General features: G+C 36.9%; 1 protein-coding gene across 1 annotated transcript in view; it reads right to left on the reverse strand.

The window, feature by feature from the left end:
• LOC145227640 (dynein axonemal heavy chain 3-like) overlaps positions 1 to 19,067 on the reverse strand; it is a 133,745-nt gene that overhangs the window by 13,353 nt on the left and 101,325 nt on the right. Inside the window, exons 60-74 of the mRNA XM_080092520.1 lie at positions 18,586 to 18,751; positions 18,090 to 18,290; positions 17,737 to 17,870; positions 17,021 to 17,192; positions 16,387 to 16,590; positions 15,419 to 15,602; positions 14,474 to 14,715; positions 13,669 to 13,829; positions 13,088 to 13,259; positions 12,458 to 12,601; positions 11,814 to 11,973; positions 10,425 to 10,585; positions 9,768 to 9,980; positions 9,034 to 9,226; positions 8,628 to 8,833 (exon numbers count right to left, since the gene is read on the reverse strand). Of these exons, the coding sequence (XP_079948646.1) occupies positions 8,628 to 8,833; positions 9,034 to 9,226; positions 9,768 to 9,980; positions 10,425 to 10,585; positions 11,814 to 11,973; positions 12,458 to 12,601; positions 13,088 to 13,259; positions 13,669 to 13,829; positions 14,474 to 14,715; positions 15,419 to 15,602; positions 16,387 to 16,590; positions 17,021 to 17,192; positions 17,737 to 17,870; positions 18,090 to 18,290; positions 18,586 to 18,751 (2,713 nt within the window). The remainder of the gene's footprint in view (positions 1 to 8,627; positions 8,834 to 9,033; positions 9,227 to 9,767; positions 9,981 to 10,424; positions 10,586 to 11,813; positions 11,974 to 12,457; positions 12,602 to 13,087; positions 13,260 to 13,668; positions 13,830 to 14,473; positions 14,716 to 15,418; positions 15,603 to 16,386; positions 16,591 to 17,020; positions 17,193 to 17,736; positions 17,871 to 18,089; positions 18,291 to 18,585; positions 18,752 to 19,067) is intronic.

Below are 19,067 nucleotides of genomic sequence, written 5' to 3' on the forward strand. Positions count from 1 at the left end.
CAGGTTAAGCTATTGTCCACATTTTTCAGGCTAGAGTCAAGAACCCAAATAACAGAAATAAGTCGCAATTTAGCATTAACCTTGACTGCAAAACCTCAAATACCTCTTATTCTGTGACTATAGCTAAAATATGTATTGGAATATACATACTATAACCTATGCTAAAGATTCTGTAATACATAAAAGTTTCTTAGCATTTTAACCTTCAGTTCACTAAGTAGGCTACAACCTATTAGGACACAGATACTAAGTTGTTCTGTAAATATAACTGTCAAACATTAATACCTTTCTTTTCCAGGTTTTGAGGTAATCCACCTTGAAGCCAATACATATATCTCGAGAAAAATTGAAAACCATGGCTGTACCCATTTGGTAAGTGCCTCAAGCTAACACAGTTTTTTTAATAGTGACCTTTTTTGATCTTGTAATGAACAACTTTGTCTCCTACTGGCTGTAGAATGAAGGACGACAACACATTTCAATTAACGTACAGATCTACAACTTCGATTCAACATAGTCTTCGGTTAGGATTTACGAAATAATTAAGTACTTAACCGTGAAAATGTTACTTATTAACTGCTTGTTTTCTTGGAAAGCCAGTGGTGGCCCGCATGGCCTAACACAAACTTCTAGTAAAAATGTCCTTCTGCGGACAAAAAATACAAAAATGCAATTTACACTGATCGCGATTTTCGGATATCTAGAAACAGTTCCAACACACAACAGCTTATTGTATTCTAATGGCACGTTTGCTGCTAAACTGCGCACCCTTGTTCTACGTTATACCAGAAACAGGTATTACAAGACCATGGTTTTGTTTAAAACCATGCCCAAACGTCAGTGATCATAGCATCCCTAAACAAAACCAAGTCGGGTGACACAATATTCAAAAACAGGTTGCGTGACATGTCTGTACTGTACTATCAAAATTTTACCACGTTTCAACGCTTTTCGCAGGGATGAATATGAGCGAAATGGGTGTCACGAAAATAGCGACCGTGGCGAACAGTACCAAGAGGAACTTAACGAAAACGCTGAAGATTCGACAATTCAGCCTCCTGAGCTTCCGCCTGAGTCTGACGAAGATCCAGAGTCAGACTCGGGAGAATATAGTCGTGACGTCACGAGCTCGGAAGATGACGACAGTGAAGAAGATCGTGATGACGACATGTTACCAGATGAGGATGGTTTTGACCAGAGCGACAAAACCGCGGAAAACAATGGAATATTTCCAAAGCGAAACGTCGCTAGACGTTGAGGTCAGCGACAAACAAATTGTACAGATACAATGTAGTGTAAAATGTTGTCAGTAAAAATGTATTTATCGTGTACAGAATTGTGTAGTGTGTACTCGGATGCATAACGTTTTGAAACTGTTAAGTCTTTTCCAAACAATTCACGACTAGTTCAACGAAGAATCTATGTCACTTTTTTGTTCATTGGCACGTGACAAAGGTTCAACCGAAAGCAGAAATAATTGACATGTTTTGAGGGTAGATACATGTAAAAAATATGCATGGAGATTGCATGAGTTTGAGACATCTGTAAATTTCGTCTTTTAAATCTGCCACGGAAGAGAAAAGCCTCTGACCTAAGGTATACTTGTCGCTCCTTGTTTTCTAATTGTTTTGCTCATTACCTGTTTCATTTAAATTAGCACATCTCTTCTGTTAATCGTATACACACGAAAATGACAATCGTTAAATCAAAAATGGTTTACACTGAGATATTGGCATAGTATTTCAAGCTCTTGTTTTACGGTTTGTTGATTATAATCATTATTGGAGATACAGATGGCATGATTTTTGCCTTAATAGGATGTCATTAGGCTAGTTATTCTTTGAATGAAAGGCTGGTGTAATCTAAAGCGACTTGTGCAATGATTGATTTAATCACGTTTTATAATTCAAGATACCAAGAAATAGGCTATGATTCAGAGATGGTTAATTTAATTATCCCTGGATAGCAGTTGCAACTTTTCTCTACATAATCACCCTGCAAAATACACAAACACGCGAAGTTAAAAAAAAGACATCGAAATTTACTTCTGAGTCAAACCAAGCATGTTTGTACATTTTTTCGGGTGAGGTATGGTTTAAACGTTTCAGATTGTAAATGAAGTTAGTAGAAATTGTCGCTGTTAACTCTTAGTTTTGTTGTACGTGCTGCAATTTATGCTGTTTGCTCGCAATATCATATCATACAATACAAATGTAAACACCACAAGGTTTGTGCATTAACCGTCAAGTGACAACATTAATGCCTAAATACAGTGGTAACATTGCAGTATGGTTACAATCTGTGCCTCCGTTAATCAAATTAATTGTAGACATTTTATTGGTTTGTTAAAACTACAAAGGTGTAAATAAAAGGTGTACTAAGCATTGTCGTAGATACTTTTAGTTTGAGATTTATTTGTGGAAACTGGTCGAGACTAAAGTTTCGGCAAAGCTACGAAGTGTCATCGAGGGTTACTTCAATACACTTGCTTCACGTGACTGCATGTGTCGTCATCACACGTAATCAGCACTCAGAGTTTAATGTTACTGTTGGTAGGCACTCAGCCGCAAGTAAACGTTTAAAAAACGCATGCGCAAGGTTTAAAAAACAAATTTTGCACAGGCCTTTCTGAACGGCATAGAAATGGAATTGACGTCCAACAACGTAAGAAAGCAAATGAGCGTGTAAAGGACATTGCCAGTGGGAGTCCGAGTGTGTCATAATAAGAAAGCAAACAAAACTACGAGTCGTACGATACTTTTTTAAGTCATGAGTATTTTGAGCCTTGCTAAATGACTTTAGACAATATACACAAATGTTAATATGTATAGTACTAAATGCCGCATTGGTTTGCTTAACGCTTTAAATCCAAACGGCTGTACTGCTACAAATCAAGAAACGGTTTAAAAGGTCAATGAATTCTCAGCGCAGTAATTTGGTTCCTCTTTCCAAACTACACGTCACAAAAACTGATCATTGCTTATTAAACCGGAAGTTACCAGTGCGCAATACACGGACACTTTCCAAGGCGGAAGTCACTTGATTCATGTTCTAAAATAGTCTTACATATCCAAAAATGGTTTCATTCATAGAACAATATTCAAAAAGCATTTTTGGGCCTTCGAAAGAAATGGGGATTTAACTGAAGGGTAATTGTTGGTATAGCGGACTTTGATATTGCATCACGAGGTACTTGTTGTGGCGGAAGTGTACCGGAAGTGGATGCCTTCGTGCCAGCGAAAGTTTAGGAAGAAAATGATAAATGGGGATTGTTTACCATGGTGACTCATGTCTACCATGGCAACGTTCACTGCAGATAATCTTTGCTTAGAAAATTATTGGCACATATTATCCAAGGCGCCACGCATGTAATGGACTTGTTATATTAGACGTCATATTAAGACGAAATGATTTGTACGCAACTGATTTAATTACTTTTTGATAGGTCTTGTGTGCTATAGCTGTTTAAACTGCGACGTGTTTGATTCGACCCCTGCTAGTGAATTGCGACGATGTTTTTTTTACGCAACGTCTGTACTTTTTAATACTTTGTGAAATCTATATCCAATCCAATAACAAGGCACATAAATTAACAAGAAGGTACTGGTGCAATCAGCTCGTTCGAATATCAATGATTAATTTGGACACTTTTTATCACAGCCAAGTAAATTAAGCTGGTCAAATACATCAACACGTCAAATAGTAAACCGATAGTCTTAAGTAACATTAGGACTTGACCACGATAATGTTCAATTAGTAAACCCGTAAAGTGAAATTTAAACTACGATTGACCCTAAAAACAGTCGAAATATGGTCTCTGACAGTGGCATGCATAGTTTTTCTTTGAATAAAATGCTGGTGCAATCTAAAGCGACTTGTGCAAATATTGCTATTGGCACGCGGTAGTTTGCGATACCACGAAATTTGATTCAGAGAAGGTTAATTATCTTTTGGATCGCGGTTGCAACTATTCTTTACGTATTCACCATGGGAAATATACAAACACTCTAATGTTAGCAGGAAGACGTTCATTGGTAACGAAGCAAATAGATGGATAAAAAAGCCATTTCGTACACCATTAAGTGGTCGTTATCCAAGGTAAACAACATTCCATGGTCAACAAGAAGACTAAAAATCATGTGTCAGTACCAGAAGTAGTACAAACAATCACTGTCACAGGGCAATTACAGTTGAGACAGAAAAATTATCTACTTTCAAATGGTGTCCTTTTGCTGAATTTTAGCGATCTGCGCTTAATATTTGCAAGATGTCGTAAACAAATCCGCTTGGTTCTGTTTCTTTAGTGTGTGCGCGACCTTCAGTAACATTAGGACTTTTGACGTTTAAACATTTGTACTTAATAAACCTTAGTGACCCGATTTAGGCTAAAGTGGTTTGCCGAGTACCACAAACAAAAATGTGTAATCAAGATACTTTGCCCAGTTTTTCCATGAGGTAATCCAGGTACTTTGACCCGTTTACCGTGTGCACATTAAAGGTCGAACATTACCTCTTGTCAGTAGTTTGAACCAGATGTTTTTAATCAGCCTAAAATATCAATGTTATAGTTATTGGTCAATTCAGTACAAAAACTCAAAAATTTTCTGCAATGTTTTGTGTACAAAATTAAAAAAACAGACCATTCATTCAATTTCAACCCTCATCTTGGCCTGAAATAACCTCCATCGAACCTTGAGTAACACATCACGCCACAAACGCATGAACGTGGACTGTGACAACCAAGAGCGGCACATACACAACAAGGGTTTACGCACAATTCCATCTGTGTTTGCACATACAGTACCTTTTTCAAAACCCTAGGATCAATTTTGCTGCAATGCTTCATGAGTCAGCAGCTCAGATAAAGTAATTCACCAGTAATTTTCCATCGGGCTTCTTTGTTTATGAGGCAGTGGTCAGTTTGCACAACCAATATGTAAAAACGACAGCAGTCATTAGGTTTTGGAACTTATTAACCATATGTCGAACACAAAAGGTGATGACGAAACTTTATTGCGCCATGCTAAACCTTCGGACAACCACCATTTTTTAGTTTAACAACCAAAACAAAGACATTTGATTAAACTAGTTTAACAGCGGACCTTGCAATTGCAGTTTCAAATTCAAAAATAGTTCAACAGAAATTATTTGTAACAATAATTGTTTTATAATTGTTAAATAAACCTGCACTTTGTGTGCTTTGATTTGAAGCAAATAATTAATTGCAAATATGCTGCCACTTTTTCTGAATTGCGGATACCGCAATAAATATGATGCAATCCAAAGAAATGCAATCAGTTAGCTGAAAAAGGGGAAGTTTAGGGTGAATACCCACGCGCCATTTTCTCTACAAAACGAAGGTATTGGCTGAAGTCGAGATCTATGCTCAGTCAATCAGGGAGAACAGAAGTGATTTATTACGTGGTTATTCGGTTGTTACACAAGACACAAGTGAAACATACAGGTGTATTAATTTTTTACCATAACCGGTTGAAGCCTACAACCAGAAACAAAAACGGTTTTCACTGTAGGCAAAGTGACTGTTTGAGCAGGGCTGAAACAAAACAGAGATAATTTCTTTACATAAGTTGCGGCTTCAGGGGAATAGACTTTATTCGAAAAGGTTGTTAAAATCCATTAGAACAGCTATTACATTTTTAAGTTTGCTCAAGACCTTAGCAAAAACACTGTTTGCATTTCGCGTTAAAAACAATGCTTTGCACATAAAAATAAGCTTTTATTAGTTTACAAAACTTTATAGCTGTATGGTTTCGCTAACAAAAATATTCTTACATCATGTTTCAGTATAACCACCAAATCAACTGTTGAACGAAACTACGTCTTGTTGTATTGTTCAGAATTTGTTGCATTAGATTAGACTGTCCGTTAAATTGTACCCCATCAAGTAAAATTTGTCTCAGTTCAATATTCATGCAACGGATCGCCCAAAAGTTTCGACCATACGTTGCTGGTTTATTTCAAGTTGACGCCAGCGAATACAAAACTTTTCGAAACTAAACAAGCAAAGTTTGTTCCACCTGCCAGTTTTTGCTTGTTGGTAAGTTCAAGTATATTGGTTTTAGTTTCTATACTTTACAGAAGTTAATGTCCACATTATAAATCTACAAACCAAATCACAGATTTAAGTCGAAAAGTTATAATGTTGATTGGTACCAGTACAATTTTTGACGTTTAATCCTATGTGCTGCATTTAAACAAACTATTTAACGACCATTAATTTGACCACATATGACCTTAAGTAATCATTTCAAATTAGGACAAAGACACAACAGGAAAATGAAATAGGCCAATGCGTTTTTTATTAACTTGTCAAACATAAATTGCATGAAAAAACAACTCATTCATAGCTTTCAAACTGTTTTTAGCACGTTTCCCAACAGTAGGAACTAATAACTACAAATGTAAGACTTACCAGGCCATTGCTTTTCTTTCAGTTTTGAAATAAATCTTCTTGAAGCCAAGACATACTGTATATCTCGTGATCATTGAAAAACATGGCTGTGCCTATTTGGTAAGTGTCCAGCGCTAAAAAGATTCCTTCTAAAGTAAACTTTTTTCGACCTTATACAACTTTCAACCGAGGAGGCAGTACAATGAGGAAACACCTTTGACATTACTTGCAAATTTACAAATCCAATCCCAGTTCCTCTGTAATATATGTCCAGTGTCATCGAACAGATTTAAAGTTAAATGGCTTTTCAGCATGTTACTCTCAACAGTGCCTTAAGGTGGCTTCACTAGCCTATACGAAGGTCGTGCCACCAGCTTCACTGTTGAGACCGTACAGGTCGAAACAATGTGCACCGCCTGAGGCTCGATTCAACATAGGTTTTGGGTTAGGTTTTCGTGGTTGTAATGTAGGAAACAGAAATACTTTACCTTAAAAAGTTACTTATTAACCAGCCTACATGTTTTTTAACACAACTGTTGTAGCCCGCATGGCCAAAAAGAAACTCTTTGTGAACAAAGTATACTGTAATAAAAAAAATACTACTATACAATTCAAACCGGGATCTTTTAAAGACCTAGTAACAGTGTCAAGGGCCCCTATTGTTACATTTTGTCCAGAAAAGGATCAATTAATAACCATGAGTTTGATTCGTTTCATACCTAAACGTCAGTGATTAGACGCATCCTCGAAAGAAGCCTATCTTTATGACACAATATTCATGTTAGGTAACATATAACTGTAGAAAAATTACCATCTAAATTATACCACGTATAAACGCTTTTCGTAGGGATGAATATGAGCCGAAAGGACGTCAGGAAAATAGCGATCGTGGCGAACAGCACCAAGAGGAACAAAACGAAAACGTTGAAGATTCAGCCACAAACCAGCCTCCTGAGCATCCGCCCGAGTCTGACGAAGATCTAGAGTCAGACTCGGGGGAGGATAGTGACGTCATAAACTCGGAAGATGACGACAGTGAAGAAGGTAGTGATGACGACATGCTACCAGATGATGATGGTTTCGACCAGGCCGGCAAAACCGCAGAAAACAATGGAATATTTCCGAAGCGAAACCTCACCCGACGTTGAGGTCAGCGAATTGTACATATACAATGTAGTGTTGAATGTTGTCAGTGAGAAATAATTTACTATGTACAATTTTATTTTGTGTGTAGTTAAATATTTTGAGAATGTTAAGTCTGTTTCTTTAAATTTAAATTTACGACTAGTTTAACAACAACAATGAATCTACGTCACTTTTCATTGGCACGAGACAGAGGTTCAACGGAACATTTTTTTAAAAGTTTACGTTGTAGATTTTGGATTAAGCAGTGGCGTTCATACGATATTAAATCTTTAGAAATAAATGTACATATTTTATCGATGTTTGTTTGTGAATATTAAAACATTGAAAAGAGACTATGTTTTACTGTAGTCAGTCTTAGGGCATTCTTTTGGACAGCACAGTTAAAACGTTTGATTGATTCCAAGGCACACGCTTCAGGTTATTGCAACGTATTACACCAATCGTTAAGCACACACAACGTTTGGTCGTAAAACCGATCGTACAGCCCAGACAAACGCAGGGCAGAAAAAGGATTTGTAGAGTGGGTAAAGTCAAACAGTTTGTTGACTAAAGCTAAGTGAAGCAAAAAATAGCTTGTGTGGAAACGAGATAGTTGGATTAAGTTGAAATCGCATTACAAAGTGGTAGAGTGTGCCCATCAGAAACAAACGATTCAGTCAAACTGCCTGCTAACTGATTTCATTAAATATTCGTAAAAATAAGAAATGCATTTACACTGTCACATTGCTTTTAAGAAAACAATTTAAGACACCAACACGTTTCACGTAAACTAACCTTACTTATATACAGAGAACACTGTATATAGGCTAAGTGTTTAAAACTACAAACTGAACTTCACAATAAACCAAGTTTACAAATAGACCTAAACTACCTCCTTTGTAGTAAATGGACATATTTGTCTGGAAAATGAGACTATAACTTAAAAGGACACAATTTCTCAATTCTTAAATATATACCTTGGAACTTTATTTAACTTGATTGTGCATTGTAGTTTAAATATGTGTATAAACTTAATATTTTTTCAAACTTATACTAGTTAGATTTAAAGCAAAGTCAAATCTAAACGTACCTCTGGGTGGGTGTTCAAGGGTAAATTCTTGATGTATTTGATGTATTCCTCGTAATCCCTTTCGTCAGGGGCGAAATAGACATCGTTTGATGAAAACTTATATCCAGCAGTTTCGAAGACTTCCGAACACATGAAATTGCTGAGCAAGCTTTTTAATAACCGCCTGTCGTAGTCGTCGGTCACTCTACCACCGTAGTTACATTCACCTAAAAGAAAATTGTTGCCGTTTGCTGACAGGGTATTCCGCCCAAGCAAAAACACATAAATTCTGAAAGTTACTTCGCGGGCCGCACAAAACCCCTTAGGGGGCCGCATGCGGCTTGTGGGCCGCGTGTTTGATACACCCCTGGTTTACAGTTTTGTTGCTGTTTTTGTATACAACTGTATATTATTAGAGTCCTCTTACCAATAAGGTAGTTTAGTGCAACCAGAGGTACTTCGTCATAATCTTTTAGAAACATTTGAGTTTGCCTGACGCTGATACGCAGGTCGGACTCGTTAAATCCATACGATATATTCCAACCAAGAGGTCCGAAATTTCGTCGTTCTTGAACGAGAGCGTGAAAGAAACACAATGAGAAGAGAATTTTCTTCCATGTCTAAGTAACACGACAACAACATTAAAAACGTTAACAGTAGCTACTGCAGGTATTCAGGCTGTGAATAACTCTAACTTTTATACATTAACGCAATTTACAGTTAGAGAGGCAGCCCTTTTACGAAAAGGTGTATTTACTCATTGCTTCAAAATCTATATTACCTAAATTGTAATTATAGCCTGTCTGTCAAGGTTTTTTTAACCAAAAATGGCGTGACCGACACCCACAATATCTATTGTTCTTTAGCGCCCACTCTCGGATAACTTATTTGGAGTAATATTTGTTTAATTCATTTTTTGCTCGAGTTTTTCACCTAGTGTACAAATTATTTGGCGGATGTATTTTGCATCACAATTATACTCTTTTATAAGTTTTTCTTACTATGGACACCCACGGACAAATAACCAGGTTTAGAATTTGAAAGTATAGAAGCTTGAAATTTGAAATGTACGCAAGGACCCATTGAAACCTCAGGTTAAAAACCACTAGCCGAAATTTAAAAAAGCTCTTCAAAAAAACAAAAATAATAAAACTCTCATACCGAATCTTTATCCTCTGAAATGCCGTGAAAAAATGTAAGATCTGATATAGGGTCGTTTTTGTATGAGCGAAGTAGATTAGCTCTCAATCCCTTGGGTGGTTCGTTTGTCATCTTGACACTGTTTTGCAATACGGGAACGGGAAATTCGGGTGATGGATAACTTGTCAACCACAAACGAAACTCGTCACGTGTCGTAGTTTTATCAGTGATAACCTGTAGAAAATGTAACTGGTTTTGTATTTTTAGGTGGCAAAATATCTATTAAAGATTTGCGCTATAGTTTAGATTATATCAGAGGCTCTGAACATACTGTCGTTTGAGCCTTGGTCGCTTTTAAACATCAGCATTTTGCAAACAACAAAGTCCCAATTGTTGCAAAATCAACTACTGGATGAGTTTATTGTTTTCAAACTGTCGCCTTTTTATACTTGTAAAATGACTCAGTGCAATCATGCATAACAAATTAAGTTTAGATATTCGGCCTTCGACAACTTTGCAATAAACAAAAGTACATTAACAAATTTATTTAAAACAGCATTAACAATTGGACCTTCACTTATTTCTCAAACAAAAAAATGTATTTGCATCCCAAACCACAAACAAAAATGGATAATTCCACAAGGCGTGCAATTAGATTTATTATCCGACTTTGTTTACCTCTTCACAAATTCTTCGTAATTCGGGCAACCACGAAACAGCCAAATGGCAATTCTGTAGAACAATCCAAGTCCCGTTATGTCTTGCATGCTCGATCATTCGCTCCGCTATAGGGCCTTGACCTTGACCGAGAGAGATAGTTTGCATGCCAGATGACATACCTAAAAACATTGGATGTTAAAATTCAGTGCAGTGGAATTTCCTTTGGATTAAAATTGAGCTAGAATTTATCGTATTGTTTGTAAAATAAGCACGTTAAACAGCATGATTTTGGCAATTCCGAGGAGTATCCTACCATGCGTATTGCGTACACAGATTCAAAGCAGCAGAACAAAAATTCAAACAATTTTGTTCATATCCAATGCAAAGAAAAAAACATGTTAAAACTATTCGTTGTTCTCTGAAACATTCTGGATCAAGCAGCTATATGGTTCACTTTTATCATAAAAATACACAATTGGGACAATAAACTGGTGGATTATTACAATCGCTACTAACAGGCATTTAAAAAGTACTATTTACTAATACATGCAAGACTACGTTGTGTTTTGAGATATGGTACGATTTTTCCCTCGGGTGTATGACATAATCAGGTTCATGCAAATCGTTTTTGATTGTAGTTTTGTCTACGCCCAACGACATACTGTATACAATTCCCTCCTGATTGGAGCTCTGCGGTGCCAAATTATTCTCGGTTTCCTTGGGTGTTGTAATTTTGACGTTGAACGGAAATTCAGTAAGCTTCTCGGTTTCAGCACTTCGACCGGGGGCTAATGTTACTTCGGGTACACCACTTAACATCGGCGGAGAAAGAAGCGACTTTTTCCCGTGTACGGACTCGCCAAAGCCTGACATTGATTCAGTCATGCCCAAAAGCCGCCCACTAATTTCATTTGCCGTTATAGTTGGGGCTTCAGTCGGCATTGGGGGCCGTGGGGGCGACCTAGGGCGCAATGACGCCCTTCTGGAGAGTGGGTTCCTGGGTGTTTTTGGGGTAGTTGCTTGTGTGGTGGTCGGTTCTATGATACCTAGGGTGATGGACATGCACGATGTAACGTTTACGTGACATGCAGAAATTAAGATGACGGTGCAGTTTTGTGACGGTTACAAAAAATGAAAAATAACGGATATAACACAAGAACTGCATACAATTGGTACATAAGTGTAAAGCAAAAACAAATGAAAATCTAAATTATGACAACGTGCAAGAAAATATGAACAGTTTTTAAAGAAAACTATGGATAAAAAACTATTTTGGAAAACATGTTTTCATAAACGCTCCCTGAAAATTTATAAATATTCAAGTTAGAACTTTTGGCAAAACCACGCAAGTATTAGCTTTTTACTGCTGTTTTTAAAGTGAAAATTTGTTGAAACATTTATATTAACCTTTTTCCTCTGCAAACTTTACCAAGCTCGCCATCGGATCAGCACCAGGTGATAAAATAAATATAAGCGGAGTTGAAGAATCAGAATCTTGATAACTTGAATGCAGGTCAAATGTGGGAGGTTCGATGTAGGATGGACCCAGCTTGTTTACTATGAAGCTCTGCAAAAAGTAGTATTGAATGGATTTTGCCACAAGTGGTTCTTGCCCTACAGTATTCTTAGTATTCCTTGCTATATTCTAAAAACGTTGCAAATAGAAGTTGTCACACAATTTGAAAAAGTGAAGTATTAGTATGGACATTGAGTGTGAATTTGGATACCTATTCGACGAAGTTTTATGACGTCACAGCTTGTCGCGCACATTTTCGGTTTTTACGCGACATATTTGCACAAAATCTGGTTGGACTGATAAAGCCGCATTATATCACTGATGAAGGCACGAGTATTCGTGTAATGTTCAAGAATAAAGCATTCGGCTTGCTACGTCTAGAAGGGCTAGTGTTAACTTTTTTCTAAATTTGAACGCATATGAGAATAATTTTTCAATGTATTTGGTAACGCAAATACAAGTATATCATACAAGCACTTTTTGTAATAAGTATACTATTTTGGACAGGGTCCAATTTTTTTGGGTTATTTCGTACCTGCACTGCTGGCACCACTTTATCAGGTCTCACGCATCGAATCAAAATCAGCTTTTCGAGTTGACCGAGTTTCTCATTCCAAGGAGCCGGAAATTCCGATGTGTGAGGGGAGGGAGAGTCGTACAGAAATTTCCAGCAACTTGGCTATAAAACGTGAAACATTTTGCGTAAATATCTTCACATGTGGTTTAATTCACACGTCCAGCAATTTAGTAGTTCTAGACGTTTTCGGTAGTTCTAGACTTTGGCAAAGTAGAAAATCTTACAAGTGAAAATTAGGTTAACTAGTGTTATTTTTGATGTATGTAAGAAGGGTGTTAGCAACTTCTACACACGAAACCTCTAAATAGGAAAGTTTTAACGTTGCGCCTTTGGTGTAGAAAACTCTTTTTCCATTTGTTTGAAACGTTTAAAAAATCTGGGGTACCTGGGTAAATCTGGATAAATTTGATCTATTTGTAGACAATTTGTAGACTGGCCGGCCAATATTGCATCAAAAAGCGGAATGCTGTTGTAATATTATAACCATCATACCAACTTAAACAAGCAGAAATCATAACTTTGATCAAGTTATTTTAATTTTAATAAAAAACCGTAGCAAAAACACACACATTTGTTTTTAAAACTTACGTTGGATCGAAAATGTCTCATCATACCGGAAAATGCGGGCAAATCGCTGCAGCGAACGATTTCGGCCCATGACTTGTCAGACAACCACTTGGGGGCGGGATTAGGAAAGGCATTGTCCAATGCGATGCCACCAGTAAGTAGAAACCTCCAATGGGCGTCAACGATCTCATTTCTAAAAAGTACGTTTCGTTTGAATATAACCGCTTCGAATTTTTCCCTCAAGCGTTTGACATTTAAATTTCAGCATAAAATTGCAACCACACCATGCTTATACGGATGTCAGTCAATCAATCTAATGGGCTCTACTATCCTTTTATGTTGATACTTCCTGCAATCGGACTGTTTTCACGCAAAACATTTTTCAAAAAAACTCAAATTCCAGTTTTTAGCACCTTTTAGGTTAGTATACAAGTGAAATGCAATACAGTAGGCTATACTGCAACATTGTATCGTTTTTTAACAGTTTTAGATGTATTCAAATATCCGATATGAGCATAAAAGCATAACTTAATTGTCTCGAAATTGAAGAGCATACACTTAAAATCACAAGCCGCAACAACAATAATCAACATATTACCAACCTTCCTTTCAATATTCCAATGCAGAGGAGAAACGAAAATAGCAACTTGTCCTTTTCGAACAGTGAACGGCAAACGTTTCTGAATATAACTTGAGTAAAGTGGTCTACCAAGTTACTAATGCGTTCTTCCAGCACTGGCGACGTTTGGCTTTGCTCAGTCGACTGAAAAACAATACCTGATTCAACGCACGGCTTGAACGCAGTCACGTATAACCGTTTCGGTTAAGTGAGATTGCAAACGTTGGCATAATACTGCAGCCGAGTAAGAGCCTGCTATGAATGCATTTTTTCGCCGTGAACGTTACGCGTTTTAACATGCTAACATAGGAAGGGCATACAATACCAATTAACCAGGTTACAAAGTGGTTTTAAACATTAGGTTACACACTCTTTATGCGAAATTGAAAACAGTTAACGGTTACGCGAATTGTGATTAACGCAACATTTATTTGTTACTACCACGTTTCACAGCAATGCCCCAGCTAGCAAATTAGGGTTACATACAGTCAAAGTAACAAATCAAACATATACAATGCATACAATATTAAAGCTTTGGTTGTAACTTAAATCATGGCCGTTCAACGCTTGTCATTTTAACAGTTCAGTACAGAGAACAAACTAAAAAGGATCCAATACTGTTTTTATCAAATGAAATATTCACAATATACTATACTATCCCTTGTTTTAACACAATATACTACACTATCAAAATAAATTGACGTCAATAAATTTGCAATAAGAAGACCTAACTCTTTATTTCCCTGTAATAAATTTTAACCCTTAGTAAGCCTTTATTGACCACTGACCTGCACGTATAGGTTAATAAACCACCATAGAGAGTACTGGTACATCGGGTCAATGTGGGCCAAGTCGGAGATCACAAAGAAGAGAATGGATGAGTGGACAGCAACTGGTCTGTAACCATTCCTTGTTGTGTCGATTTCTTGCTCAGTACGACTTGTTATCTCCTGTTTTTCAGATATTTCGGCAGAAAGTTTTCGACTGGATGAAAGGATGCTTATTGCTGTTTCATCTTCGAGGATGTTTCCTGTGAGTAATATGTGAGACAATTTTACAAACTGGCAATAAGACACGAATCAGGTATTGTTTATGGCAAAATCGATGACAACATTTTTTGCATTATGCATTAAAGATATACACCGACTGTTTCAAGTGTGCTGACAGATTTAGCTGTGATGCAGCAATATATGTAACTGAACTCGTCGTTGAGCACGATTTTTGTCTTAGAACATCTTTTGCAACAATACACTGTTTCTCAACCCCGAGTTGGTAAAGAGTTTATGAAAGTGTTTACATTTTTGGTGGTATTTTACATCGACATTTTAAGTTTATTTTGCAAGACATTTTCCTCACATCAAAACTAAACGCTGACAGGGTGAAAGTATTGTTATAAGTGTCAGAAAGAGTCGAAAAATACAGATAATAGCGCACAAACAAAATCTAAACACAGACACACATTTTAATAAACAACACCCTTTCAAACCATAGTACGCCAGGCCTATAAAAAGGCGTTCAAGCGAATCGAATTGTTTTTTTATTACTTCCGTGCGGCAAGCCATGTATCGCATTCCCCCACAGGATAGATTTTTCATAGTGCTAACAGGCCTGGCGTATTGTAAATTATATATCGGTGTATGGTTGTCGTTGGTAAACGTTTCCGGGTTGAAGCCAGTATACCGCAACATTTAACATACATAGTCTATTTATAGTTTTTAAGCCTAAAGATTAACCTTCACGAGACAGCACTTCCAAAATCTTATCTTCAATATCCTTCAGTTGCCTCTTGTTTCTTGCTCCTTCCAAGATCAACTTATTCTTCTTCTGTTCCAACTCCGGACGCTCTTTGGCGGCGACAAGAGTTAGAAGTTGATCTTCCAAACCAATCGGCGTAATCATAAAGTTGATCAGGGTAACCTACATTCAGTAAGTGCAATAGACAAACAATTCAAACACTGAGGTATCGAACATTTCAGGTGACTAATAAGTAACCTACACTCAGCAAGTGCAATAGACAAAGATTTCAAATAGTGAGATATTGAACATTTCAGGTGACTAATAAGTAACCTACACTCAGCAAGTGCAATAGACAAGGATTTCAAACACTGAGGTATCGAACATTTCAGGTGACTAATAAGTAACCTACACTCAGCAAGTGCAATAGACAAAAATTTCAAATACTGAGATATTGAACATTTCAGGTGACTAACAAGTAACCTACACTCAGCAAGTGCAATAGACAAAGATTTCAAATACTGAGATATTGAACATTTCAGGTGACTAATAAGTAACCTACACTCAGCAAGTGCAATAGACAAAGATTTCAAACACTGAGGTATCGAACATTTCAGGTGACTAACATACCAACTAAAGGTTCTAAAGTAAAAAAATCGTTTATACAATTCAAATTGACAGGTAAAGGTGAAGTTCAATGGATGTTTATGAACCTAATATCACCAATTCTTTGGAATAAGCTGAATATTTGCAACAATAAAAATAAGTTTGGAGTTTAATTCTACAAACAGTTGGCAGCAGAATACAGCTTGTGTAGTGGTAAATACGAACAAGTCTAAGTCTCCCTTATGAAAACAGTTGCAGATAAAGTAGATGCAAGTCATTTCAATATAGATAAAACGATTCTAACCCATCAAATACAAACAGTAATTCCAAACACAATTTTTGTCATAACATTAAAACGCACCTTGACTGAAACTTCAGGCAAATAATGAGGATTTCTCATTCTTGTGCTGATGTACAAGACAAAATCGTGGCTGTATTGTATGGTGCTCTCCCCAAGCTTAATGTATTCCATTCCACTTTGCTTAAACGTTTGTCGAAGCAAAAGTGGATCAAGAACTGTGTCCAAGTGTTCCGGAACATTCTCAATCAGCAGAGGATTGCCAAACTAAAAACGCAACATTAAATGTATATACAGAGGCCATATATCAGAGGAGAATTGTAAACCGTAAAAAAGTGAAGGGCGTTGGGTCAGATCACACTCAGATTTTAACATCGTTTACAGTTGGAATATGGCGGACAAAGGACCTGAGGTTCAAGCAAAGCTTTACTTAAAATAACACTAATAAAACATTTGCAATAAAAGACGCAATTTTGTTATATGGACTGTAATAAGTTTCAGATTGTGCAACGTGATCAAGTTTAATTGAAAAATTTACACAAAATTACGTAAAGAAAACACTTCTTCGGTAGCCTTCATGGAACGAATAATAGAATTCTACTAGCGAAGTTAATAACTATCTAATAAACTGTTTCGAAAAAATATTTAGCTGTAAGTTTGTATGTAACACGCTTTTTATACTTGGTAATTTAATAACCTGTATGCAGTTTTCAAGTGTTCGAAAATAATCCGCATCAGTGAGTTTACAAACGTGGAGGTTGTTTTTCTTCTCCATGTTCTTCACCCAAGCGCATGCCTGTCCCTGTGGGTCGATCATGAGAGGCCAGCGACTTGCATTGTTCACTATTATAGCGTTGTCGACCGACGTGCTTAAAAAAAGTTACACAAATAATTTAATCAATATTCATGATTTTGCATTCAAGTTTCTATTTTAAAACGGCGTTGAATCAGGAATAGCTTAAACATAGGCTACACTAGCCAAATCTCTCATCACCAGCTACACTGACGACATCTTATAAGTCGAAACAATGTGCACTGTTTGCAGCCTAAACATATATTTATAAATTTTCGGCTCAAAGTGGAATGTCATATAACGTGGTTTGACAATCGACCCAAATAAAGTAATTACTGCTCAGTATGGAACATTACAATAAAAACGGAAAGAGCAGAATACTTATGTACACATTTATTACAGTTTGGTTATCACATGACGTCACTACGTTTTTTTGTTAAATGAGTTTCAAACTTCTGGATAGTTTTAGCTGAAACAACATAACTGTTGAGTCATTTGCAATAAAATGGTTTTCTGTACGGAGCTGTCTATTTGGAACGTTCTGCTTTAAATTATGGCTGCATTTAAAGTACACTCAAATTGCTGTGAAAGTTATTTTACACGCACAGTTTAAAACTCACTTGTCTTTCGGCAGCCCGTCCAGCTTCCAGTCCATGATTTGCACAGGATCTCCAAGTGTACGTGCAAGCGAGAAGTCGTCACTAACGGGAATTTCTCGGCTTTTGCATTCCTCCCACCACTTTTTAAGCGATTCCTGAGTTAAAAATTTTAAGTACAACACATTGTTACACTTATAGCCGAAATAACATACACATCGTATTATCAAACAAACGAAAGATCACACTGTCAGTGGTTCTGCGTTTTTTTTTTCACGGGGTTCGAACCGACGACGCTACCGGGGACGAATCCCGATCAAGGTTTTTATATCTGCATTTTTTGACTGAACTAAATTAAACAACCACTCATTACTCACCTGGCGATATAAGGGAGTGAATGGAGCCAGGTAGGCCACCACGCTTGATGACAGTAAAACATCGCCCACGATATTGTGGTAGGTGTTATGTAGTGATTGCGTTGTCTCAGTCCACCTGTCTTTCTCGCCACCCAATCCACTGATCAGTTTCTCCGCACGGATTAACTTCACTTTGGTGAGTTCGATGTCATCTTCAAGTTTCTACAATAAATGAAATGTCAGTAGCGTGAACGTGCATTTTTCACTGATTGAAACATTTGAAAGTAAAATTACCCATATGTATTAGTGCGCTTTGGAAATAAACTTAAAACAAAATACAAAAAATCAAAACGTGCTCAAAAGTAAAGTTAAAACGACATATAATTTCTGACATGCCAAAACGAGACAAAGAGTTTATGATCCGGTGGCCGTCAATATTCTTAAGGCCAGGTTTACTCAAAGTCTTTAAGGAGAGAAACATGCTACAGCAGAGTAACTAGCAAAGAATGTATTTCACCTTTTTCTCAGTAAGTTTTTCCTTGAGATTATCATTAAGAACTTGGAGCTTCTGCGTCACTTCCTCCAGTTCGTCACGCTTCACTTGCAGCACTTCCATCTCGTGTGCCAGATCAGCTTCGGCAGCCAACAAGCTCTTGCGCTTTGGCGCCACCACCTTTGCCACTCTGTGACGTAATTTCAGTAATTGTCAAAATTGGTAGTCAGGTAATTGTGCACGCAAGATAAGCGTTTTATTTTACAACGTTTAGGTTTTTAACTAACTTTGTTCGCGAAGACTTCTTACCAGTAGCATATGCAAGAAAGATTAAGCCGTCTTAGTGAATGTTAGTGTTTGTTTTGTGTTGGATTTAAAATGAAATAAAGCACATTATTAACAAAAGGATTATAAATTTGATGAAATTGGGACGCGTTTTGAACTTTTATAATAACCTTGTCCAACTATATTTTATATAATATTCGTAACGAAACAAGGTTTTAATT

The sequence above is a fragment of the Phallusia mammillata genome, chromosome 5 (assembly GCF_965637545.1).
Source record: "Phallusia mammillata chromosome 5, kaPhaMamm4.hap1.1, whole genome shotgun sequence".
NCBI lineage: Eukaryota > Metazoa > Chordata > Ascidiacea > Phlebobranchia > Ascidiidae > Phallusia > Phallusia mammillata.